A 27,438-nucleotide genomic window follows, 5' to 3' on the forward strand; every position below is an offset into this window, starting at 1 on the left:
TTTCCCAAAAAAGGCAGCAAAGACCTTACATTTACTCTCCAAAACAGTGTGCAAACATGGAAATGTGACCCAAATAGGACATTTTAAGACTAGCACAACATAATATCTCAAGAAAAGAATGGACCTTGGGAGAATTGAAGAAACTCTCCTTTGAATTCACCAATACTTATTAATATCAAATCCATTCTATATATGAGCCAACTAGAGTCACCTTTAGTAGCTAAGTAGACCTTTAAAGAACATAAACATACTTAAAAGAACAAAATCATAAAATCTTATAAGGAGGGAGCTTCCAAGACTTTGAGAAGTATGATCATAATCATAATATCTTATGTGGAGAATAATCATACTTAGCTTTTCCTATGCATTCTCAAGGTAGAGGAGAGAAAAGACTTGGAGGGAGCAATGGCCAACTCAAGGACTTAAAAAGAAAACTTTATGTATCATGTGGGTGTCATCAAGTTCATCAAGGTACATGCTCATAATCTCAATGCTGATAGTTGCTAGAGCATCAACATGATGAGGATTATCCTTGTTGTAAATTCTCAAATCTCGATCCACCTCATTATCAACTTGCATGCCATGATTTATGGCCATGTTGTGCAACATGCAACAAACAACTATTATCTTAGAGACCTTGTAGATGTCAGGATTTTGTAATAGTCAATTTAGTATTCATCAAACATTTTGTAGATGGCCAAAGGCTCATTGCACAATAGTCCAAGACGATAATAGAGGCGATAATTAATCAAAACTACAAAGGAGAGCATGGCTCTTGGAAAGGAATCAATGACCATGGTATGTGCTGGAACAAACCCCCCCCGGGTGGCCCTACCCCCCTTCTCCATCTCCTATAACGAACTCTCAAATAATGTAGCCAAGGTTGCAAAACAATAGGTCATTCAAATGTGAATTACCTTCCACCAATCAAAACAAGGTGCTACTTTTCAATATTCTTTTTTCATTTGTAGGGTCAAGAAAAGTTGCATACACATTAAGGAAGTGCATATTCACATTGACTATACCTTGCAAAGTCATTGAGTACTTGGCTTTTCTATTACAACAATTTGTGGCTTGCTCGTTTTATGGCCTTCCCATTTTAGCATGGTGCAATCAATGGCACCCATGCAGTTTGAAAAGTTGTGGAAAGCTTCCATCCCTACCTTTGTAGACTCAATCTCTATAGGGCTGGTTGGCTAGTTGATGACATCTTTGAGATGATGGAGCATAGTAGCAGTAAGGCAATTGACTATTTTTCACACATTGGACATTCCACAACCAAAATGTTCAAATATAGGTACATATGAGCAACCTTGGGAGCCTTTCTTTCCATTGGGAAAACTGGACCTTTGATTATCAAAAGTGACACAAGTATTCTTCCTTGATGAAGAGATGGTACCAACATTTACATGAGAACTCCCAAAATTGAACAACACTTAAACATCTAGACTATTAATTTTGACATTGATTGTGCTTACAAATTTTTTTCGAGAGTTCGATGTTGTGGCTTGAAGATACGAGTGGCCTGCCTCTTGCATCCATTCACCTAGTTGTTTTCCAGCAACAATGGGAACTCTTCCACTTGAACATATTGCACTTTCTTAATTACATTTTTTTTTTCCACTACACCTTCTAATAGTTTTTGGATATGTGACCCTACGCATTATAATTGAATCATTTTGGATGCCCTTGAACATCTTTAGTAAGGAAACATCTTTGAGCATTTTGGAGATCTATATATATTGGAGTTACATCGGTCCTTTTAGGATCTTGGTAAAACTGTCACTTTCCTGTTTTATTGAAACGTGCATGGTACTTTTTGGAACATAGTTATGAGCAAAATCTTGCACAATAGGCTATCTTGAAAGAATTCCGATTATGCTTCACCTAATCAAGTTTTTGGACTTACCATGTGGCTACAATTCCTTCCAAAACCATTCTTACATTGTTCAACCTTTGCCCTCCTTGCCAATTATGATAATTTGCAACACTTTCAAAGTGATCTAACCAAGATAATATGTCTTTAGTATGAAGACTAGATAAAGGCTTTGAATAGACCTTCCTATCTTGGGTTATTTGAAGAAGAAGAATAAGTGATATCTTGATTTCCTAATAAAGATAAAATGGCTTGATTACTAGAAGAAATTTGGTGATTTGAAGTGGATAATTGTTGCAAAGCTACACTGAAAGATTGTAATAAAGAATCTAGGGTAGAAGGTTGAACAAAAAAAGATTCATAAGAAGACATTGTCATCCCTCAGACCATCATACATGATGAATTCTACCCCTTGTCTCCTCCAATAACAATGTGCAAAATTTCTATCAAACTCTACTTCAACAACACATAGTTTGTGGGCTCAAAATAAGAGAAAGTGGATTGCTTCAAAGGGAAATATACATCAAGTAGAGCTCAAGCTATCCTTCTCCTTTTTACTTCATAGGCCATTCATGCTTAAATAGACAAGATGAGTCACTTATTAACCATCCGTAACTATCTTGAGTGGTTAGTTGTTAGTTAAGGTAGTTAGGAGAATCAATTAGTTGGATGACTCACTAAACCAACCCCCATTCCCATGACATACTTTTTGGAGTTTCTTGTGATGTGTACAAGAGTAGGAACTTGCCACATCATAATCAATAACATAATCACATTTAAAATAGGGTCTTGAATTTTGCACATGTGCACAAATCCATATCAATGGGGATGCAACAGCTTGGGGTGCAAGTGCCGAATACACCAAATGAAAGCTTTTCCTATGATTTTGTACATTGTATTCACATGGTTAGTGGCCTCTAATCACTTGGCTTGGATCTGGTTGTGGTGACTTCAAGGTTACTTTTATTAGGTTGTAGTTAACCTCAATGGGCATATCTCCATTATGTTGAATGCTATGGAGTGGCCTCTTTGTGGGTGAAAGGGTGATCCAGGAGGGTACTCTTTTCCTTGGGGAGTCAGTACTTAAGTGTGGATATGGGAGAGGATACTCATGATGTGAGGCCTTGCCTGATACTAGTTGGTTGGTATGCATGCCACAGATGATTGCCTTTTCTAAAGGTTTTGGAAGGAATAAGGCTAGAAGAAAGAGGTTGGTCGAACATGCAATGTGTACGGTTAGAGAGAAAACATTGATTGCTCTTGTTGAGGATTCGAATGACGCCATCGTGCACAAAGTCCTAAATGGGGTTGATGACTTTTTGAAACTACAGGAGTAGGAGAAGATTAGTATTCCCCCTGCCTAGCTCAAGGCCAAAAATTGGGAAATCTAGGGTGAAGCCCTAGAACAATTTTTCTCAATGTGTTGAAGCACAAATAGAAGAAAGAAAGCATAATATGCATTGAAGATCAGCATGGCAATTCTTGTAGGGATGATAGGTAGATCACACAAACCTTTGACAAATACTTCAAGGATTGTTGGCAAAGAACCCGAAGGTGGTGCTCTTGCGGTAGAAAAGGTATGGAGCTTGTGTTCCAGGGAGCCATCACCCACGGTGGGGGGTTGTAGATGTACTTGAGACATTGCACATGAAGGCAACATACAATTGTGATTGGTGCGTTTCAAAGTGAAGTGAAAGGTTGGTGGGCGGTTGTTTCAAAGCCCCCAATGTGAAGCCCCTCTAAACACAACCATTTTATGCCCACTAAGGCAAGCAGAAGAAGCTAAGAGCGTTTTCCCACCGTGGGTTCGAGAATGATGTGATTGTTGACATTCAATCCCTTCATGCAACGGGCTAGGCGGGGGGCCTGCATGTGTGTCACAAAAGTTTGAGAAACAGCGTCGTTCGTTTAGGGCAGAACGTTGTATGTTTGGCTAGCAGATGGGACTTGGGAGGACAAATATCAAATCTGTGTGGCGTTCCTGTTCATGCTTTGTTTTAGGTCGAGAAACTCGTATGTGGTGGGAGAACGCCCGAGGTCGGGTTATTAACGACACCGCTTGTCGTGAAGCCAAGACGGGAGGGGCGGGGGCGCTAGTAGCTACTCGAATGTGAGATTGTGACCCGGGGGGAGGGGGGGTCTACACGAGGATATATATATATATATATATATCTATATATAATGCACTAACATACGTTTTCGCCCGCCAAACAAATGCGTAAAAACGGTAAACCACTCGTGTGGGGAGAGAGAGAGAGAGAGAGAGCCGTTTCACAACTCAAGCGTTGGCGTCACGCGTGGAGTCGTCGGCAGCGACCGAGGACAGGCGGCCCACCACACACACCCACACACACTCTCTCTCACACACACACACAAACACAAACACAAACACGCGCACACAAAAAAAAACCGAGAGAGAGAGAGTTTTTAAGAGAATTAAAGGGAAAGGAGATAATATTTGATAGCAAAGGTTGAGGGGGGAATCGATTGACTCAAAGAAAGAAAGGAGAGAGAGAGACAGGAGATACAGGTCGGCACGAAAAAGACGAAGACTCTATTTGTGTTACGACGAGGTCCCAGATGACACCAGAGGGCGGTTGTCTTTTGCGCAGGTCGGTTCCTGCTTCTCTTCTCTTCTCTCTCTCTCTCTCTCTCAGAGAATAGAGCATTAATGTTTGGAATTCATTGATTGAATGTTCTGATCGCATGTCTCTTGTCCATCATTGAAATCTTGATTGCGGTTTATCAACGATCTCCCTTCTCATGGACTCATATGCCAGACCTCTAACTAAACATTTGAATTCATTCATATACCATCACACCTTCGGATTTGAACCTCTGACAATTAGAATTGCAGTTTCTCTGTAAGCAAGCAAAGCAGAACTCCAGATTTTCAGCCATACACTCAGAAGACAGAGACTTGCGTTTTCTCGTTTGAGTCCTTCATTCTTGTAGCAGACACACTCGTAACGTGCGTTTGCCCTTTTCATATCCATCCATGCATATAGAAGGCTCCTTGTAATTGCGTTCACCCTGTTCCATTGCAATCCATTCATATAGAGGGCTCCCGGCAATTGCTTGTAATTGCGTGTGCCCTGTTTCAATGCAATCCTATTCATATAGAAGTCTCCTTGTAATCGGATTTGCCCTGTTTCATTGCAATCCCATTCATATAGAGAGCTACTTGTCATTGCATGTGCCCTGTTTCATCGCATTCATTCGTACAGCAGGCCTTCTGATTTGAATCTCGCATGCAGTCCTGCTGCTACCCAGTATCGACACCTTAAGGTCCGTGGGAGATGCTTTCGTCCCAGGTGGAAGAACCAGTATGCTTATGAAAGGATCCAACCGCAGCAAAGGCCTGGGCAACAAAATTGACCCTTCCAAGGGCTCCTCCTGCCCCCCATCATCATCACCTGATTTAACAGCATGCCTTAGTGATGAGCTCCTTCTTTGTATCTTCTCATGCATGCCACAGTCCCCCTATCCTTGCTCTTTAGTTTGCAAGCGATGGCTCAAGCTTCATGGCCTCCTTGTGTCATCTGTCCGCATTCACGACTGGAGCTTCCTGGAGAGTGGCCGCATGGCCCACAGATTCCCCAATCTGACTGATGTTGATCTCACAGAGGCCTGGTTGAGCTCTCCAAAGCAATCCAGTGTCGTTTTCACCCACCGATTCATCACCGTACATCTCGGCACTGATGCTTATGACCCTCTTTCAATAGAGCGATTCATCGAAGAGCAACAGCTACCGGTCTCTGCCTTTGACAAGGGTCTCAAGGCCTTGGCTGAAGGATCCCCAGGTCTGCAGCGCCTATGCGTAGTTGATGTCAGAAGACCCAGCTACAACTCATGGAAAAGGGAGCAGGTCACAAAAAATGATCTGGTCTGCCAGAAGGAATCCATCGGTAGAGATGCAACTGGCATTGGAAAACAGGTGTCAGATTGCACCATCATCACAGGTGATAGCCAGAATGGCAATGATGAAATGGATCTCACAAACACCAAGCAAAGTTCCAAGACAGAAAATTTATGCAATGGTGGTATTGCATATGTTGCCAAGATGTGCCCAACTTTGCAAGAATTGGTCTTGAATCAATGCACCGATGAATCCCTCTCTGTGATATCTGCTTGCAAAAACCTGCAAATCTTGCGCCTGGTAGGCACAGTAAGTGGGTTTTATCACTGCACCTTTACTGACATTGGCCTCACCATTTTGGCCAAAGGATGCAGCCGTCTTGTCAAGCTGGAACTGAGTGGCTGTGAAGCTAGTTATGATGGAATAGCAGCAATAGGGCAGTGCTGCTTCATGCTGGAAGAGCTGACACTGACAAATCATGGTTTCTCTGAAGGTTGGCTTGCAGCATTGTCTTACTGCAGCTGTTTGAAAACCTTGCGTCTTGAGGGTTGCAAACAGATTGATCCCATTCCGGGGCCGACAGAGCATTTGAGCTCTTGTGCTTCTCTCGAGCGCCTAGAGCTGGTGAGGTGTTGTGCACGGGACAGAGCAGGGTTCCTAGCATTGATGCAAGTATGCAAGAATGTGAAAGAATTATGCTTTCAAGATTGTTGGGGGCTCGATGATGAGACTTTCCATTTGGTTGAGATCTGCAGGTGATTTTCGCTTTGTTACATTTGTAAAACTGTTGAATAAAGGGACTGCCTCAATCAGCAATATGTTAGAGAAGTTTTATAGATATCTGATCAGTGCTTCTATGGGCTTGGCTTTTACAGGCATGTGAGACTTCTATCATTAGAAGGCTGCTCACTTGTCACAACTGGGGGGCTGGAGGCAGTGGTGGTGAACTGGAAGGATCTACATTCTCTTCAAGTTGTATATTGCAATAGTTTGAAAGACTCTGAAATAAGCATTGCATTAGCATCAACATTTTCCACTCTCAAGGAACTAAAATGGCGACCCAACACAAGGTTGCTGCTTACAGATAATCTAATGGGCACTGGTGTAGGTCAAATCGGAGGCAAGTTTTTCAAACGTGGAGCATGAGAGTTTCTCCTGATGCAACAAAATGCACTGGAGTGTTGACATTTTTTTTCACACGTTATGTAGCGGAATTGGTATTTGTTGGATGGGCAGCAGGTTTTGAATGTATGAAGCACAGGAAAAATTCCAAATTGTATCCTCTGCTGCCTTTACAATCTGCTTCTAGCAATCCAGATATGGTTATATCGCTAAATGCTATGTTGCTTCTCTGCTTTCCTTCTCCCTTTTCAGAAGCCATACATGAACCACTTGTCTTTTTAGCTACCTGCAAGCCCAGTAATTTTTGCAGTTGTGGGTTTGATTTCAATGTGCAGCCAAAGTCTGTGCCTCTTAGGAACACACACACATTGTCGTTCTCCATTTGGCCCCAATTCTTTCTCAATTGTACAGAGTTATTCTTTAAAAATATATTTTTCCTTTGTACAGGCAAAACTTGAGTGGGCTGAATCTGGTGGTTTTTTTGAGTGCTAATTTTTCTGTCAGTTAACATTCATACACATGAATCTAATTTCATTGATGCAAACGTCCTGAATCCATCCACTGTACAAATGAAACAGATTGAGATGCAATAACTCCGCCCAATGCTAATGGACAAAGGGGTTGCTATGACTGACAAACATACTGATGGTTTTCAATGCATTGGGAGGAAAAAAAACAGGCCCTTGCTGTGGTGATGATCTGAACACCATTGAAGTGTTTTCAGTAAATTTATTTGTCATTTTGACAGAAAATTGGAATCCATTGAAGAGGGTGGAGGTTATGTCAAATGCTTATAAATATCTGCCTCAACACCCCCTGCTTGAGGAAAAGATAAGGTGAGGTCCTACCATTTCTTGGGTGGCTAATAGTTGCGCATTACATGGCTGTCATATTTCTAAGGGCTAAGAATAGGCTCCTACTTTTATGACTACTCCTTTACAAGCAATGAATAGCCCTTCTAGGGTAGGTGTACTTGTCCTGTGCAAACATCTGGAACTTTCATCTTAACCTTTGGATCTGTCAAACAAGATCTCATACGAAGTCAACCGTTAATCGTTAATGACCACCCCTTCAGTTTTTTACTGTCAAGCATATGCACTTACAAAACTATTGTAGATATTTTACTGCACAAAGATGAGTCCTCAGAAATTTCTCTTTTCTGGCAGAGCATGAAGATGTCTGTTCAATACATTCAAGCCAAGTGGCAAGATTCATTATCGCTACAAACATATCGATATTCTAGAAACCAAGGGTCTTTTCTTCCTGTAATGTTGTTGGCTCTTCTGCAATCGCATGTCAGATTTTCTCCTTGGCAAACACTAATGGTTCTCTGTTAGATTTACATCCTGACTCGCATGTAATATGATGGAAGTTCTCTTTCCTAGTCCACACTGGCGAGTCCAAATGAAAGTGCATTTATGCCATGAACAATGGATTGCACTTGCAAGACACAAGTGTGATGGCCAATAAGTAGACAACTATCAATCCTAGTTTCTATCTTGTGCATGACCAGTTTCCACCTTTTTGCATGTCAAATTCCATCCACAAGAGCATTCTGTCTTGCAAGATGCATCCTGTCAAAGAGGCTATTGCAAGTAGGAACAGTATTAGATCATGATGCACCCCATTAACGTGGGTATTTACTATGGCACCCTATTCAACAGGGTGATAAACTAACAAGAACCTTTTGGCCTTGTCCACTTCTTTGATAAGAAGCTGATCCCTGCAATGTGAACATTGAGAATCACATGGCTGGGATGAATTGACCATTGTTTGTTTCCTACCAGTGTTGGGATCAATTGGAATCTCTGGTTCTTCAAATCTCTGTTTACTATGAATGTTGGCAGCCATTGAAATATGGGCTTGTCTAGGCTGATCTTCTAGCATTTTGCTATTTGGTCATTATTTTCCCATTTTTTTATGCGCAGCCAGACTGCATTTATTGCAGTCATATCACCTATTTCAGCAGGTCGGCCAGATTTAGAGGCCTTTTTTAGCAGTTGGCCAGTTTTAGAGGAGTTTGGCTATATATAGCCACAGCCAACACTTGGATGATCACTTCTTGCAGATTTCAGTATACTCTAGCTCCCAGGCACTCTCCATTCCATGCAGGGACTAATCAGTTCACATCATTGTATTCAGCATTCATCTTCAGTCAGTGCAGTATTTCTTCCTTCATTTTTTGCTTTCTCTCTCTTTTTCTCTCTTTGTGTTTGTGTTCCTTCTTCCATTTCGCACTCTCACATAGTATTAGAGCCTAAGTGAGCACAGAGTCTAGATCTATTACCGAGGAGCAGCCCAGCTATTAGACACAGCCATTCAGCCTTGTGTTTGCTGCAAACTCAGCTATCTGTGGAGGCGGCGGCAGCAACTGGTGGGTCTACATTTTCATTTTCATCTTCGTGACCCCTGGCGGCAGCATTTATTGCTCAGCAATAGCCTCCTTCTGCCAGTCGTCATCATCTAGAGGCGGTGGCATCTTCTGTGACTGTAGGTGACATTTGTTGGGTGATTGTAGATTTGGAAGATGTCTTACCAGTTTACAGGCTTTGATGACTCAAAGGAGGAGCTCAGCGTCTTGACACTCCTTTGGGCAAAGACGTGATTACCAGTATCGGGAATATTGTCGGAGGGAGGCTTATCCTATTTGAGATTATGAGCGGAGAAAGCCTTCTCTAGTTCATGATTGTCCACCTTCTGTTCATCTTTGATAGCAGGTTTCGTCAGAAGTCCGGCCCCCTTCCGAAGCCAAAGCTCCTTTTATTGTGAAGATTCATTCCTTGATCCCCTCTATACATTTGAAGATGTCTTACCAGTTTACATGCTTTGATGACTCAGAGGAGCTCCTGTCTTGACGCTTCTTTGGGCAAAGACGTGATTACCAGTATCCGGAATATCGTCGGAGGGAGGCTTCTTCTATTTGAGATTACGAGTGGAGGAAGCCTTCTCTAGTTCATGATTGTCCCCAAAGCTCCTTTTGTTGTGAAGATTCATTCCTTGATCCCCTCTCTATACAGGTGCTTGTTCTTTCTTCCTTACCCAAAGAAGATAAACTTGACGGTGTCTTGCAAGGTGGAGTGCATCCTTAACTCCTTTGATCTTTGGGAGCTCCTTTCTGAGCCTATTCCCCGCCCTTAGGAGGATCCAATCGATGGTACCTCACTAGACCGTGCTGCCTTGTGGCATCGGCTCAACTCTTGAGCCCGATCCTTTCTGTTTATGAGTGTTCAGGACTCTATCCTAGTTCATGTTCGCAGGTTGCAAACTGCGGCTGAGGTGTGGAGCAAGCTTTCATCTTTGTATTAGCACAAGACCTTTGCCCGTTCCCTTGAGAAGTTGCGGATGTTCAGTCTTGATTCTTCTTCTATGAAGGAGCACATCACGAAGATGGAGGACATTGAGAAAAAGTTGTGGATGCTTAGTCTTGATGATTCTTCTTCTTTGAAGGAGCACACATCATGAAGATGGAGGATATGAGAGGGGAGCTTGCCTCTCTAGGAAGGAAGATATCCTTCAAGGATGTGGCTATGATCCTATTGATGCAATTGCCATCTCTTAGGTTCGATGTTTTCTACACCAGTCTCATCACATTGACCCGTGAGAGACTTATGGAAGGAGCTTTCACCACTTGTCTTGGAGCATGATGAGCGACTTAGAGAGGTAGGGCCAGTGGTTCTAGCTCCTCCAAGGCTTTTACTGCAGATACCAGTGGTGGAAAGAAGGAGAAGGCCAAGGACAAGAAGCAGGAGGACAAGAAGGACGAGCAGAAAGAGAAGAAGCCCAAGTTTCGACATTGTGGGAAGGGCACTCACCCCGAGGAGAAGTGTTGTTGGAAGTACCCCATTTGAAGTCAAAGGAGAAGGATTTAAAGGATGGGAAGGCCATACTCGCCACAACTGAGTATGTCTTCATGCATGTTTTTGCTGAGCAAGATACAACCCATTGCTTTTCCACTCAGGAGAAGGTGTGGCTCATAGATAGTGGAGTTTTTTCTCACATGACCTTTCGGCAGGATTGGCTTTAGGACTTGAGTTCTAGAGGGGGCATCGTCACAATTGGTGATAACTCTACGGTTCCAGTTCGGGGAGTGGGGACCATTCCCCTATTCTTGGATATGCAGTCTTCCTTTACCAAAGTTCCTTATGTACTTGATTTGGGCTTTAACCTTGTCTTCCTCTGGCAAAGTTCTTTATGTACTTGATTTGGGCTTTAACCTTTTGTCTTACCTAGCTAGATATACGTGTGGTCTTCACCAAAGATGCAGTTATAGTGGAGGACGAGTCTACAGGTCCAACTCTTTGGACAGGTTGTAACCAGCCTTCCTCCTCGAATAGGGTGGTAAATCCCTGATTACAACTTAATTACAACATCAAACAACTAATGCAAGTCTGATAATACAAATTTACATATTGATCTTGGACGATGCACACCCGATTGGTCCCAAAATTGGCGACCCTTCTTGTATTTCTTTAGCTTTGTTGAAGAAAATGTTGATTTACAATTGGATTCTCCCAATCCCTTTTGGTATTTCTATTCCCCTTGTCTAAAGTGACCTGCAAGTCTTCAATCTATTTTGCCCCTTGATTCGGGCACTCAATTGGCCTTCACCCACTTTATAGACGATAGAAATACCCCTAATTCAATTATTTGTTGGTCCCTCCTCTTGAATAGGCTAAAAACAACTTCAGCCTTGTTCAATCCAAGTCTTGGGAGCTTCCAATTTTTGGCACAATTCTCAAGATTGTTGCTAAATCCGTATTTCTAATGCATATTAGGGTTTACAGCAGAGAAATCTGAAATTTCTTAGTCTCTAAGGGTCCAAATGCTGAGATCTTTAGAGCAAGGTTGTGAAATGGTTGGGAGATGAGAGGGAAAGCTATATAGAGAAAATTCAGAGTTTTGTCGCAAAGAATGATTGAAAATCAGTCAAATGCAGCAGCTCCCCTACCACACCAGCTTGTAGATGCAAAGAACTAATGAAAATCAGTCATTTACAATTGCTGCCCTGTCTCAACAGCCTATAGATGCTGCCTCCTACTATTGATTGGTCTTCTTTTGCCCCTGGCTGCCTCAGAAGATTCTCCAATGGCTACAAATCAGACTAGCAGCCTCCTCTCCCTCTCTTGCATGCGAAATTTATAAAAATGCCTCTCTCCAGTCTCTAAAGACGTTTTTCAGTCTTGGGCGTTTTTCACAAGTAGCAGTCTTCCCAAATGGTTTTTTCAGCATTTTTCATTAAATTTCAGCCTTAAAATACTGAAAATTTATCTAATAATTATTTCGATGCCCTGAAAAATGATTTGGCTGACCAATGATTAAATTGACTAAGCAACTTCCATTCCCAAGTGTCTCTACATCATCTTTGACCATGAGATTGGCGTTAGGTATCATTAAACGCCACTTCTCTAGTGTCACCAACTGACACTTATGGCCAAATGGATAACCTAGGCCAACAACTAGCACCAGATACCACCAAGTACCTGTGGGGTACAACTTATAGCAACTTTTGCCTTTGACATCCCGTGATTTCTTTGGGTCTTGGGCTCGTAAATTTACTTTAACCCTAGTTGCACCTCACATGTGCATCATTTACTTAATCATGCGATTTAAAATTAATCCACATATTAAGTGAGGTTTCAAAAATACATATCCTCATGACAACCCTTCCTCTTGAAATCCTTGCAATCGTCCTCGATTGCACTACTAAATGTATCAAAAGCAAAGTACTACATTGGAATTTCCATAGGGCATCATAGGCAACACAACATTGCACATTGTTGTTCAAACATTCCATATGCCTAATATATGGTGAAAATTACCAGTCAACATAACATAATATAAGACTCTCAAGTACATTGTCAGATTATAATGTGATATGTCTATTTCTCATAAGCTCAACTCATTTGGCAAAACCAAACCATAGCATAGCATAACCAAGCATAAACCATGGCTAAAATATCAATGGCATCATAACATATGCTACTGTCCATGGAACTAGATGTAAACCATTGAAAACTGAGCATAATCTGATCATAAACTGATCACCTACTGATTTGAGAACTGATCACAAACTGCTACAAATGTGACCCCAAACTGGTCACAAAATCATTGCAAAAAAACCAAACCATAACATAGCATAATCAAGCATAAACCATGGCTAAAATATCAATGGCATCATAACATATGCTATTGTCCATGGAACTATTATCTTTTTCAGCCTTGTCTTTTCAAAATACAGCAATACATAATCATCCCTTGCAAATTGCAAAGCATGTTTGTGGCGATCATCTGCCCTCTTTTGCTTATCCTATGATCTTTGAAGTGTATACTTAATCTTTTGATAAGCTACATCCATGCTTTCCACATAGCGATCAAACTCAAAGATCGTATCTTTTGTGTGCAAAATAGGGGGTACTTTTTTACCACTCTCTACCACCTCAAATGGAGCTTTGCTCGTAGAACTACGCATTGTGTTGTTGTAAGCAAACTCAACCAAGGGCAAATTACTGCTTCCATTGTGTATTGTGGTTTAGAACATAGCACCTCAAAAGATCTAACACTGTGGAATTTGCTTCCTCAAACTGACTATTTGTCTACGGATGGAAGAATGATGAGAATTTCAGTGTGGTACCCGGGGATGTCATGGGGGGGGGGGGGGGGGCGGAATTTTTGAGGGGGCGTCACGGTGGGTGGGTGGGTGTGTTAAGAATTCTCAAACAAGTCCTTCCAAAATAAAATGGTCATCCAGGGTTCTCGATCACTAATGATTGACTCTGGCATACCATGATACTTAAAGATGTGCTGCAAAAATAATCGTGCCATATGATGAGCCTTTATTTTCTTCCTCACCGGAATGAAATGGACTTGTTTACTAAACCTGCAAATGATAGTCAATATCCCATCATTCCATGTAGGTGTCTTAGGAAGCTAAAAAATAAAGTCCATTGCAATGCTCTGCCAAGGCCTACCTGGAATAGGCAAGGGCTACAACAAACCCGACATCTTTTGCCTATCATGCTTTTCCTTCTAGCATACGATGCATGTCTTAGTAAACTATTCTACATTATACCTCAAAGCTGGCCAACAAAAGAAATGCTCCATTGCCTTGACCGTGGAATCAATACCTCTATGTCCTGCATACGGAAGAGCATGACTTTCAATGATAACTTTAGGCCTTAACTGCTTTGTGACACACAATCGTCCATGCATCATCGGAAATCTATCTCTTATACAAAGTGTCCATGCCTTTGGCCATTGCAACGCTGATCATAACATTAGCAAATTTTAAATCAACAACATATTGCTCTTTTAAGGCATCCAACTCAGTGTGATAAATCATATTGATAGCCAATAATTGAGGTTTATATGACAGTGCATCAATTTTTTCACTCTTTCTCTACGATTTATTCCTCTTTCCAGCCCTATTTTTCAAATCTGCCCTGATTTTCGGCTTTATTTTTAGATTTACCCTTTTTCTTAGCCTTTGCCTCTTTGATATGTGACTTGGCATCATCATCATACAATCCTGCATCCTCTCCACGCAACAATATGTCGGCTGTAGTAGCAGTTTCTGTAAGCTGAGACATGCTGAAAATAGTAGACTTAATGAAAAAATCCTTAATTCATTTGGCAAACCACAAATATACTTCTCCACCTGCTCATGGAGGAATATTGTGCGATAAGAAGTAACTAGCAACAATGCATCCCAAAACTTCTTATTATACTGATCCAAGTTCTTGCAATCTTTGGAATTCAACTAATTCCAAGTTGTCATAATGTCTACTTCAAAGGTACTTTTCAACCAATTTGAAGCAAACATGTACCTGAATTGGACCCAAGTGGTAGGTGACTTCCCTTGAATCAGGAGTGTAGACCACAATTGCAATGCATTTCCCGTAAAAAATGTGGCTGCCTTGCATATCTTAGATGCCTTTGCGAAGTTGTCTCTAGAATAGGCTGCATCAAACTGTTGAATAAAAACAAGTGCTTTCAGCCTATCTTGTGTACCACTGAAAGGCTCAAACTTCATGCTTTTGCCACCTTCATCATAGTTCTTCGACGGACCTATGAGAGTCAAGTTATCATAAATGAGCCACTGTAAAAAGGGTGCATTGGCTGTATTTGCATGAAAACCAACACTATCTGAAGCACTTACATGACCAGAACCAAATCCTTGCGCTCCAACAATCCTTGGGGGTGTCGATACATATCCATATGGCCCGCTTTGTGCCCGAAGCATCATACTTATGTTGCCATACATGGGGTTAGGCATTCCACTTGCATTACACGGATACATTAGTTGTTGTGAGCCATGCATTGGCTGCTACATAACATAGGGATTTGTGCCATACATTCCCATATGCGGTGCTTGTCCGACCGTAGCATGAAAAATGGTACCACCACCAAAGTATCCTTGCTGTCCCATGCTTGCATGTGCATGATTGCCTTGCTGCCCATATTCCCATGTATTGGCACTACCAAGTTGGCCATACATTTGCACTTGCTTCCCCATGGATACCAAGTGTTTGAGCTCATCAAGCATTTTGGGCTCTTCTAAAGAAGGCTTAGGCATTTCCTTCGGTTCTTGTTGCTGTCCCGAAGCTGTAGAAGGTGTCCTCTTCTCTTTGCCTTTGCTGTCATTCTTTGGGGCATTCAAGAATCGAGTAAACTGGGAATCCTTTGCTAATTTAGCAAAAAGATTTGGTGTTGTTCGCATTCGATCCTTGAAGCTATCATCAAATTCTTCAGCCCCTTGCTGGTCATCATTCTCTTAATGCATTGAAGTGCCAACATTTGGGTCATTTCCCACATTTTCAGCATGCTATCCATGCTAAGAACCATACTCAACATTAGTCGTTGCATTTTCCCCTTCACTATGTGATTGACCAAGGAGTGATGCATCCTCTCCACTTGATCCCGTATCACCATGTGAAGACATTCTTGCTGTAATTCATTGCTAAGAACAATTTCAGCAATAATGCAATAGTCCCAAGTTACAATCAAGTACCACGGGCCCACCAATTCAAAGGATTTGATGGTATCCCGGCAATGGAACCATGAAGCCAGCCTTCCTCCTCGGATAGGGTGGTAAATCCCTGATTACAACTTAATTAGAGCAGTAAACAATAAACGCAAATCTGAAAATACAAATTTATCTACTGATCTTAGACAATGCACACCTCTCCACTTTAGCAAAATGATTTGTTGCTATACGCATTCGATCCTTGAAGCTATCATCAAATTCTTTAGCTCCTTGCTGGTTATCAACCTCTTAATGCATTGAAGTGCCAACATTTGGGTCATTTCCCACATTTTCAGCATGCTACCTCTTAATGCATTGAAGTGCCAACATTTGGGTCATTTCCCACATTTTCAGCATGCTGTCCATGCTAAGAACCATACCCAATATCAGTCATTGCATTTCCCCCTTCACCATGTGATTGACCAAGAAGTGATGCATCCTCTCCACTCGATCCTGTATCACCATGTGAAGACATGCTTGCTGTAATTCACTGTTGAAAAAAATTTCAACAATAATGCAATAGTCCCAAGTTGCAATCAAGTACCACGGGCCCACCAATTCAAAGGATTTGATGGTATCCTGACAATGGAACCATGAAACTAGCCTTCCTCCTCGGATAGGGTGGTAAATCCCTGATTACAACTTAATTATAACAGCAAACAATAAATGCAAATTTGAAAATACAAACTTACCTATTGATCTTGGACAATGTACACCTCTCCACTTTAGTAAAAAGATTTGCTGTTGTACGCATTTGATCCCTGAAGCTATCATCAAATTCTTCAGCCCCTTGCTGGTCATCAGTCTCTTAATGCATTGAAGTGCCAAAATTTGGGTCATTTCCTACATTTTCAGCATGCTGTCCATGCTAAGAACCAGACCCAACATCAGTCATTGCATTTTTGCCTTCACCATGTGATTCACCAATGAGTGATGTATCCTCTCCACTTGATCCCATATTACCATGTAAAGACATGCTTGCTGTAATTCACTGCTGAGAACAATTTCAACAATAATGCAATAGTCTCAAGTTGCAATCAAGTACCACGGGCCCACCAATTGAAAGGATTTGATGGTATCCCAGCAATGGAACCATGTAACCAATCTTCCTTTGGTGGATGGGTGGTAAATCCCTGATTACAACTTAATTACAACTGCAAACAATTAATGCAAATCTGATAATACAAATTTACCTATTGATCTTGGACAATGCACACACAATTAGCCCCAAATTGGCGCCCCTTCCGGTATTTCTTTAGCTTTGTTGAAGAAAAAGTTGATTTACAATGGGATTTTCCCAATCCCCTTCGGTATTTCAATTTCCCTTGCTGTTGAAAGTGACCCGCAAGTCTTCAATCTATTTTGCCCCTTGATTCAGGTACTCAATTGGCCTTCACCCACTTCATAGATGATGGAAATGTCTCAAACTCAATTATTTGTTGGTCCCTCCTCTTGAATAGGCTAAAAACAACATCATCCCTGTTCAATCCAAGTCTTGGAGCTTCCAATTTTTGGCATGATTCTTAAGGCTGTTGCTAAACCCTAATTTCTGCTGCATATTAGGGTTTACAATAGAGAAATATGAAATTTCTTAGCCTCCAAGGGTTCAAATGCTGAGATCTTCAAAGTAAGATTGTGAAATGGCTGGGAGATGAGAGGAAAAGCCGTAGAGAGAGAAAATTCAGAGTTTTGTCGCAAAGAATGATTGAAAATTAGTCAAATGCAGCTGTTGCCTTGCCACACCAGCTTGTAGATGCAATGAACTAAAGAAAATCAGTCATTTATAGCTTGCTGCCTTGTCTCAACAGCTTGTATATGCTACCTCATGATGTTGATTGGCCTTCTTTTGTCCCTAACTGCCTCAGAAGGTCCTCCAATGGCTAGAAATCAGACTAGCAGTCCCCCCTCCCTCTCTCTTTGCAGGTTGAATTTATAAAAATGTCTCTCCCCAGCCTCTAACGATGTTTTTTAGTCTTGCATGGGCATTTTTCACAAGTGGCAGCCTTTCCAAATGGTTTTTTCAACATTTTTCATAATTAAATATTAATTTTCAACCTTAAAATACTAAAATTTTATCTAATAATTATTTCGATGCCCTGAAAAATAATCAGACTGGGTAGTAATTAAATTGGCTAGGCAACTTCCATTCTCGAGTGTCTCTGTGTCATCTTTGACTATCAGATTGGCGTTAGGTACCATTAAATGCCACTTCTCTAGTGTCACCAACTGACACTTATGGCCAAATGGATAACCTAGTCCAACAAATGGCACCAGATACCACCAAGTACATGTGCGGCATAACTTATAACAACTTTTTCCTTTGACATCCCGTGATTTCTTCGGATCCTGGGCTCGTAAATTTACTTTAACCCTAGTTGCACCTCACATGTGCATCATTTAGTTAATCATGTGATTAAAAATTAATCCACATGTTAAGTGAGGTTTCAAAAATACACGTCCTCATGACACAAGCACACAAAAGGGTGGGCTTTATATGCTCACAGCCTTAGCTGTGAGGTCTTCCCATGAGCTTGGACTATTTTGCCATGCTCAGTAGTTGGCTTTATATGCTCACAGCCTTAGCCGTGAGGTCTTCCTGCGAGCTTGGGCTACTTTGGCATGATTGGTATGGTCATTTGAACACAGATGTGATCCCAATGGGCTTCTTAGAGAAAGATGGTGAAGGGACTTTTCCCTCCTGTTCACATCCTTTGACCTAGCTGCTTGAGGGACAAGCAACATCGGCAACCACATCCATAGGTTGCCACTTGGAGGGCTTCTACACTGCTCGAGTTGGTTCACAATGACCTTATTTGACCTATGGGCATGGCCTCCCTTGGGAAGGCCAAGTACTTGATGTTGATTGTTGACGACTTCAGTCGTTATGTGTGGCCGTACTTCTCGAAGTACAAAAGTGAGACATACTCTCATTTTTGCAAGTGGAAAGTGTTTGTTGAGAGAAATATGACCTTCAACATTTGTGGTGTTTGAGCCAATCATGGTGGAGAGTTTACTTCTCACCTCTTTTCTTAGTTTTGTAGGGAATATAGGTTGTTCCTACTTTCTCCTTTGCCAACAACTTTGCCATCACTATCAAGAATTTTTGCACCTGTCTTCTTGAACCTCACTTCATGACCAAGAACAATTATGGCAACTGATAACAGATTTCTCCTAATTTCGGGAACATACAACACATTTGAAAGCTTTTTGACATCACCATTTGCAGCAACAAGTGACATTTTGGTGGAGTTTACCCATCCAAACACACCATTCGAGAATGATGTGGTAGAGCATATGAATTGGACCATGTTGGAGATGGCCGAGAGCATTGAGGATTACATCTTCCCTTTGGGGTGAGGTGGTGGCGATTGTGGTTCACATTGGCAACCATTCTCCTACCTTAGCTTTGGGACATGACTTTATATGAGGCTTTCTTTGGCGGAAAGCCTTCCTTGTCTCACTTTCGCATCTTTGGGTGTGATGCATTTATCCATGTGGACAAGAAGAAGAGGAAGATCAGGGATGTGATATTCAACGAGGTTGTAGCCTTCGAGGATCCAATTGATGGTTCTAGTGCAGGTGATTCTTCATCATCGACTGCCCCCTCCCCTGCCCTCTATACCTCTCCTTTCCTCTAGGTTACCTCTCCACACCCCTCCGTCATTGACGAATCCGCCTCCTCCACCACCACTTCCTCCTCCTCCTCCTCCAGTTTCCCTATCACTACTAAGGGATTCCTCGACTCCTTCAGAGAGTACCTCTTGTCCTTCTGCATCCCCTTAGCTTTTTGGGATGCTCTTATGAGCCAGATTCTCTATAACAGTGAGCCTACTTCAGTTGATGAGGCTCTTGCATAGGATGTTTGGAGATGTGCTATGCAAGATGAGCTTAATTGTATCAAGCGAAATCAGACTTGGGAGTTGGTTCTGTGTCCTCAAGAACGGAAGGTGATTGGTGTGAAGTGGGTCTATAAGTCCAAGTATCTTGTTGATGGTTCCTTGGATAAGCATAAGGATAGGCTTGTTGCCAAGGGTTTTGCAGAGAGGGCATGATTGGATTATTTTGAAACCTTCGCACCAATGACTCATACGTCTACCATTTGCGCTATTTTGGCTCTTGCAGCCCATCACCATTAGCATGTCTATTAGATGGATATCAAGTTCATGCTCTTGAAGTGGGTCTATAAGACCAAGTATCTTGTTGATGGTTCCTTGGATAAGCATAAGGATAGGCTTGTTGCCAAGGGTTTTGCAAAGAGGGCATGATTGGATTATTTTGAAACCTTCACACCAATGGCTCATATGTCTACCATTTGCGCTATTTTGGCTCTTGCAGCCCATCACCATTAGCATGTCTATTAGATGGATATCAAGTTTGTGCTCTTGAAGAGGAGATTTATGTCTCCCAACCTCTAGGTTTTCTCATGTAGGGAAAGGAGGACTATGTTTATCGATTGCGAAAGGCCCTCTATGGCCCAAAGCAAGCTGTGAGAGCTTGGTACTAGAGGATTGATCACTTCTTTTGTGACAGTGGCTTCTAGAGATCAACTCATGACCCTAATCTTTACTATAAGGTTGAGAGTGATAGATGTGTTTTGATGATCTTATATGTGGATGATCTTATCATCACAGGGAGCGCTTCTACTACAGAGGTTGATCGAACTCGAGATATTCTGAGACAAGAGTTTGAAATGATGGATCTTGGATCTTATACTTGTTCCTTGGTCTCAAGATTTATCAGATGGCATAGGGCATTTTTATCTCATAGTACATGTATATCTCCGAGTTACTTTTAAAGTTTGGTATGGCTGAGTGTTAGCCTACCTCCTGCCCCATGGACCTCGAGTCCAAGCTTGTGGCAGTAGGAGATCCCCTTTCAGATGCTACTCGCCACAAGTGCCTTGTTGGCTCCCTTATCTGGCTTCTTCACACTTGGTCAGTTATTTCTTATGTGGTGGCTCTGTTGTCTTCTTTTATGAAGACTCTTACATAGGATCACTAGAGGGCAGTCTCGCGCGTTCTTTAGTGTTTATAGGGAGCTCGATCCTACGTGATCATATATGGAGAGGGGGTTACTCTTTCTAGATGGAGTGACTTTGACTAGGTAGGTGATGTGGATTCTAGAGGGTCCACTATAGGTTATGCATTCTCCCTTGGATTGGGAGCTATCTCTTGGAGAAACAAGCAGCAGCCTACTGTGGCCCTTTCTTCTACAGAGGTTGAGTACCATGCAATGGCTATGGAGGCAGGTTGGCTCTATTGTATGTTGGCAGAGATGGGCTTTCCACAGACAAGATCTACAAAGCTGTGCGTAGACAACCAGAGTGCCCTTGCTTTGGTGAAGAACCTAGTGTTTCATGCCCACACGAAATACATTGCGGTTTGGTATCACTATGTTCGTGTGAAGATCGTGGATTGTAAGCAAGCGATGGCCTACTATCCCACGAAAGACATTGTGGTCGGTCTCTTCTCATGAAGCCTTTGCCCAAGGCTTCTATGTTGTCATCTCTTGGTTGTGAGCTCATGTTAGAGTTTGACAGAGACATTGGAGCTCTGACAGTTTAGTGTGCATTTCTTTCATTTTAGGCACATTTCTTGTGCATTTCCTCTATTTGTTAGTTGGATTCCACCCCTTGATAGTGCCTTTTTGCTCCACGATTGCATGGGATATTGTCATTATTTTTCCATTTTTGATGTGCAATTGGATTGCATTTATTGCAATCATATCATCTATTTCAAGAGGTTGGCCAAATTTAGAGGCCTTTTTAGTAGTAGACCAATTTTAGAGGAGTTTGGCTATATATAACCACAATCCACACGACTGATCACTTCTTGCAAATTTCAGCATACTCTAGCTCCCAAGCACTCTCCAACTTGGTGTTGCCATCATCCTAGCTTGATTTGTTGTTGTTATTGATGCCTTGGGTTGCATGCATGGACTAATCAGTCCACATCATTGTATTCAACATTCATCTTTAGTCAATGCAGTATTTCTTTCTTCATTTTTTGCTTTCTCTCTCTCTTTCTCTCTTTGTGTTTGTGTTCCTTCTTCCGTTGCGCACTCTCACAAAAACAACCCCATAGATCTTCAACTTGCATATATGACATGCCACAAGCCAGATATGTTTAAGAGAGAAGCATAAAGACATGGACATGATGAGACTTGCATCCCAACCATAGAGCCAAATGAGCTCATATCCTAGCTTGGGAACAATAGCATATTGAGCAAGCTCCAATCACAAGTAATATCCTTGGGATCAAAGTAAAGAAAGGGACACTTTAAGTGAGCATGAAGAAAGGGATGCTTAAGTGAGAATACCAACTTTGTAATCTCTGCCTCCGGGTAGTTCTTCCACTTTAGACTAACTATTTAGGATAAATGGTTTGATAAGATTGCTTAGCCCTACAATCAAGAACAACCAACCGTAACCAGCCTTCCTTCCGTGGATGGGTGGTAAATCCCTGATTACAACTTAATTACAATAGCAAACAATTAATGAAAATCTAATAATACAAATTTACCTATTGACCTTGGACAATGCACACTCGATTGGCCCCTAAATTGGTGCCCCTTTTGGTATTTCTTTAGCTTTATTGAAGAAGAAGTTGATTTGCAATGGGATTCTTCCAATACCTTTTGGTATTTCAACTCCCCTTGTTGTCCAAAGTGACTAGCAAGTCTTCAATCTATTTTTTCCCTTCATTCAGGCACTCAATTGGCCTTCACCCACTTCATGGATGATGGAAATGCCCAAATTCAATGGCTGGCTAGTCCTCCACCTGAATTTAGCTAGAATTCACCTTCAACCCTGTTGAATCCAAGACTTGGAGTTTCCAATTTCGGGTACGTTTCCTGAGGCTACTATTAAACCCTAATTTCTGCTGTAAATTAGGGTTTACAACAGAGAAATTTGCAATTTCTCAGCCTCCAAGGGTTCAAATGCTGAGATCTTTGGAGCAAGGCTGTGAAATGGTTGGGAGATGAGAGAGAAAGCTATAGAGAGAAAATTCAAAGTTTTATCTTGAAAATTTGACTAAAAATCAGTCAAATGCGACTGCCGCCCTGCCACAATAGCTTGTAGATGCAAAGAACTGAAGAAAATCAATCATTTACTGCTACTGCCCCATCTCAACAATCTGTAGATGCTATCACCTATTGTTGATTGGTCTTCTTTTGCCCTTGGTTGTCTCAGAAGGTCCTCCAATGGTTACAAATCAGACCAGCAGCCTCTCCTCCCTCTCTCTTACAGACTGCATTTATAAAAATGCATCTCTCTAGTCTCTAAAGACGTTTTTTAGTCTTACATGAGCATTTTTTACAAGTGGCAGTCTTTCCAAATGATTTTTCAGTATTTTTCATAATTAAATATTAATTTTTAACCTTTAAATATTGATAATTAATCTAATAATTATTTTGGTATCATGAAAAATAATCTTTGGCTAATAATTAAATTGGCCAGTCTCTAAAGACGTTTTTCAGTCTTGAATGGGCATTTTTGACAAGTGCTAGTCTTTCCAAATGGTTTTTTCAACACTTTTTATAATTAAATATTAATTTTTAGCCTTTAAATATTAAAAATTAATCTAATAATTATTTTGGTATCCTAAATAATACTTTGATTGGCCAATAATTAAATTGGCTAGGTAGCTTTCATTCTTGAGTGTCTCTACACCATCTTTGACTATCAGATTGGCGTTAGGTACCATTAAACGCCACTTCTCTAGTGTCACCAACTGATACTTATGGCCAAATTGATGACGCAGGCCAACAACTGACACCAGATACCACCAAGTACCTGTGTGGCATAACTTATAACAAGGTTTGGGCTTCTTTTCTTTCTTGTCCTCTTTATCATCATCAGCTGATCTCTTATTCTTGTCCGGACAGTTAGACGCAATATGACTAGTCTGCTCACAGATAAAGCACTTACTTTCTATCAGCCATAATGCACAATTCTGTGTCTTACACCCAAACAAACCCTGGCTCACTCTTTAGGGAAAAAGTGATTCGATCCCGGCAATGGAACCATGTAACCGGCCTGTTCACTGGGAAGGGCGATAGTGTACAACCAAAATATATAAATGCTTTCACCCAATTCACAGTCGCCCACTTTACGTGAACTTAAAGACACAGAATCAAGAAGAAAAACATGAAGCTAGAATGCTCCTGTTACCACACAGACACCCTGTTGGCCCCTAAGTCAGGCGCCCCTTGCGGTATTTCTTTATTTTTAAAAAGAGAGAAAGTACAATGGGCTGTCTTTCACCTATTCTGGGTGAAATTTGACAGCATAACAGTACAATTACTGACCCAAAACAAGTTGACCAGGAGGGGAAACTCTGCCCAAGTCAGAAACTTCTGGTTGGAGTGCAGAATTGACCATTTCAATCTGCTGTAATTACTGGTTCAGACCTGTTCTGAAACCTATTTTCAACTCATACTGTTCCCTGTACTGTTCAGTCCACTGTAATTACTGGTTCAGACCTGTTTTGAAACCTAATTTCAGCTCATATTGTTCCCTGTACTGTTCTCATCATCTGTGCCAAGTGCCCCTTGACTCTGACATCAATTGGGCTCTGAAATAACCTCTGAACAGTCCAAAATCTGTACTAATTTAGTGCTGCACCTGCTTGGTGAGATTACCACCCTCACCTATTCCTGCTTGGGAACTGCAAACAATTGCTCCTGTTCCTGAAGAAAGGAGGCTCTTGCCTCATGCAAAGACAGCATATTCCCACACAACTGTACATAAATCAGAAGAAAGGCCCTTGATTCTGAAGCATAACCATACTGTTAGGGAGAAAGAGAGAGAGAGAGTAGGGAGCAAGCTCAAGCCTCTTTGCATCATGGACAAGGTAGGCAAGCTCTCAAATCTTCTCCATCAGCAACTGTTTCTCCATCCTCTTCAAATGAGCCCCCAAAGACCCAAAAAACTGCACGCTAGCCCTCTTTAAAGAGGTAATTGCACCAATTTGTGCCAAATGGCAGCACTGGAAGATATTTTCCGTTCTAACCTTCCGGTCTAAAATTCTCCATCCTTGGTGCAAAATTTGACCTCGGCACAAACCAGAGGATTAATCCTCGTGCAAAAACGAAGATAATGACGCGAACAAATTCTGGGGTCCAAAAATAGTAACTCCCTAAATTTTAGGAGTTGCTTTCATTGCATTCCCACTAGTCTTCTGACCATCTTTGCAGACTATGGCTACATCCAAATCTGTAATGTAGCTCAACTGAAAGTGAATTTCCACTGATGACCCCACATGGACTAATCTCTTGGAGATTTGACCATCTTCACTTTGAGCTAGTCTCTTCCAGGCTAGTTCTTCAATACACTTGTCCATATACACTTTCACAAGTCTCTTCCAGGCTTGTCAATCTACAGTGCCATCAGTCTCTTCTAGACTTATACTGGACCTTAACTGTCCAGTCTTGACTCACTAGACATTCCTATCCGTTTCACATACTGGCCATGCAACTCAGGCGTTTAGATTTTCAAGAGGGATCCTTCCAAAAAGAAAAACCAAATAAAGTATGTAATAAAGAAATCAACAAAAAGGTAATAGTTGTCACAGTCTTGTGACAATATGCCCAACATATGCTGAAAATTACAAAGAATCTAAAAAACATTGCCATATTATAATGTGACATATCCATTTCTTATGAGCTCAACTCATTTGGCAAAACCAAATCATAGCATAGCATAACCAAGCATAAACCATGGCCAAAACATCAATGGTATCATAACATATATTGTTGTCCATGGAACTAGATGTAAACCATTGAAAACTAAGAATAATCTGATCATAAACTCATCACTTGCTGATTTGAGAACTGATCACAAACTATTGCAAATGTGACCCTAAACTGATCACAAACTCATTGCAAAAACTGACCAGCAATCAATGGCAAAAATTGATCCAAAAAGTGACCATAAATCGATCAAAAAATTGATGCAAAATTGATCCAAAAAGTGACCATAAATGGTTCTCAAGCTGATAAAAAACTGACCCAAATACAATTGAATATTAATGATCATATACTGAAAACCAACATTCGATAATCAGCCCCTAACGATCATTAATTGATACTACACCAAGCATAACCAATGCCATACCAAGCATAATTGATTACACCGCGAGCATAATGAATGCAAATGTACAGTTTTAGAGCTATAATGAAAACCATATCGATTTGCATATCAAACATAGTGACCAGTACACTGAGTAGTGACCTCATAGCAAACATATTGTTAGCTCAATACCTTGGATGCATACTGAATACATCCGAGATCCACTACATACGAGAGCTATCCATAACTGGAGAGTGGAAGTGCTACCTCCCCCTTGAGCATCAGGCAATACTTCGAACCCTCGCTCTGCTGAACATGATGGAGCCTGAACTAAAGTCAGCTCTAACTAAAAGGCATTTAGGTTAAGTTGCAACAACTGAGGATGGTTTGCCAAGTCATCCTCTTCCATCCATTGGTGAATAATTTTGAATTTTCCCTAAGTATCTCCTGAAAACTTTACATTTGACCTTTCTTTCCTTATGTGCCAAAATCTGCTCAGGTATCAAAATCTCATGTAGCTCCTCAACCTTAGACTGAATTTGAGCAGACATATCCTTCAGCACATCATCATGAAAAGGCCTCAACAAATTGACATAAAAGACATTGTATATTCGCCAATGTGGAGGTAATTTCAGCCAATATGCCACATCGTTAATTCGGGCAATTATCTCATACTTAACTTTGGATACAATCTTTCTCTTCCTTTCATCTTTTTCAACCTTACCTTTTCAAAACGCAGCAATACATAATCACCCTTTGGAAATTGCAAAGCACGTCCATGACGATCTTCTGCTCTTATTTGCTTATCCTCTGATCTTTGAAGCACATACTTAACCTTCTGGTAAGCTGCATCCATACTTTCCACATAGCGATCAAACTCAAATATCTTATATTTTATGTGCAAAATAGGGGATACTTTCTTACCATCCTCTACCACCTCAAATGGAGATTTTTCCCCGTAGAACTATGCACTGTATTGTTGTAAGTAAACTCAACCAAGGGCAAATACTGCTCCCACTATATCTTGTGGTTTGAAACATAACATCTCAAAAGATCTAACATTGTGAAATTTTCTTCCTTAGACTGACCATCTGTCTACGGATGGAAGGATGATGAGAATTTCAGCATGGTACCCATATTCTCAAACAAGCCCTTCCAAAATAAAGTGGTCATCCGGGGGTCTCGATCACTAATGATCGACTCTGGCATATCATGATACTTAAAGATGTGCTACAAAAACAATCATGCCATATGATCAACCTTTATTTTCTTTCTCATCAGAATGAAATGTGCTTGTTTACTAAACTTGGAAATGATAGTCCATATCCCATCATTCCCTGTAGGTGTCTTAGGAAGCTAAAAAATAAAGTCCATTATAATGCTTTACCAAGGCCTATCTGGAATAGACAAGGGTTGCAACAAACCCGGCATCTTTTGCATATCATGCTTTACATTTTGGCATACGATGCATGTCTTAACAAACTGTT

General features: G+C 41.2%; 1 protein-coding gene across 2 annotated transcripts; it reads left to right on the top strand.

Annotated features, from left to right (window-relative positions):
• Nucleotides 1-4,271: 4,271 nt before the first annotated feature.
• Nucleotides 4,272-7,341, top strand: LOC148013829 (F-box protein At5g51370-like). Of its 2 annotated transcripts, XM_087667171.1 has the most exons (3): nt 4,272-4,488; nt 5,134-6,490; nt 6,611-7,341. In XM_087667171.1, the coding sequence occupies exons 2-3, from the start codon at nt 5,205-5,207 to the stop codon at nt 6,879-6,881; spliced, it is 1,557 nt and encodes a 518-aa protein (XP_087523297.1). In that variant the 5' UTR covers nt 4,272-4,488; nt 5,134-5,204; the 3' UTR covers nt 6,882-7,341. The 2 variants fall into 2 exon arrangements, with proteins under 2 accessions (XP_087523297.1, XP_087523298.1); XM_087667172.1 differs by lacking the exon at nt 4,272-4,488 and having other exon boundaries at nt 4,506-6,490.
• Nucleotides 7,342-27,438: the final 20,097 nt, after the last annotated feature.

The sequence above is a fragment of the Lygodium microphyllum genome, chromosome 25, assembly GCF_053477565.2.
Source record: "Lygodium microphyllum isolate KBCC chromosome 25, Lygodium_microphyllum_v1.1.10, whole genome shotgun sequence".
Classification (NCBI taxonomy): domain Eukaryota; kingdom Viridiplantae; phylum Streptophyta; class Polypodiopsida; order Schizaeales; family Lygodiaceae; genus Lygodium; species Lygodium microphyllum.

Bases quoted from the DNA above. Each gene is read 5' to 3' on its own strand.
- LOC148013829 (XM_087667171.1), top strand. From the start codon at position 5,205: ATGCTTATGAAAGGATCCAACCGCAGCAAAGGCCTGGGCAACAAAATT. The intron at 6,491-6,610 runs GTGATTTTCGCT...TGGCTTTTACAG, and splicing joins CATTTGGTTGAGATCTGCAG to GCATGTGAGACTTCTATCAT.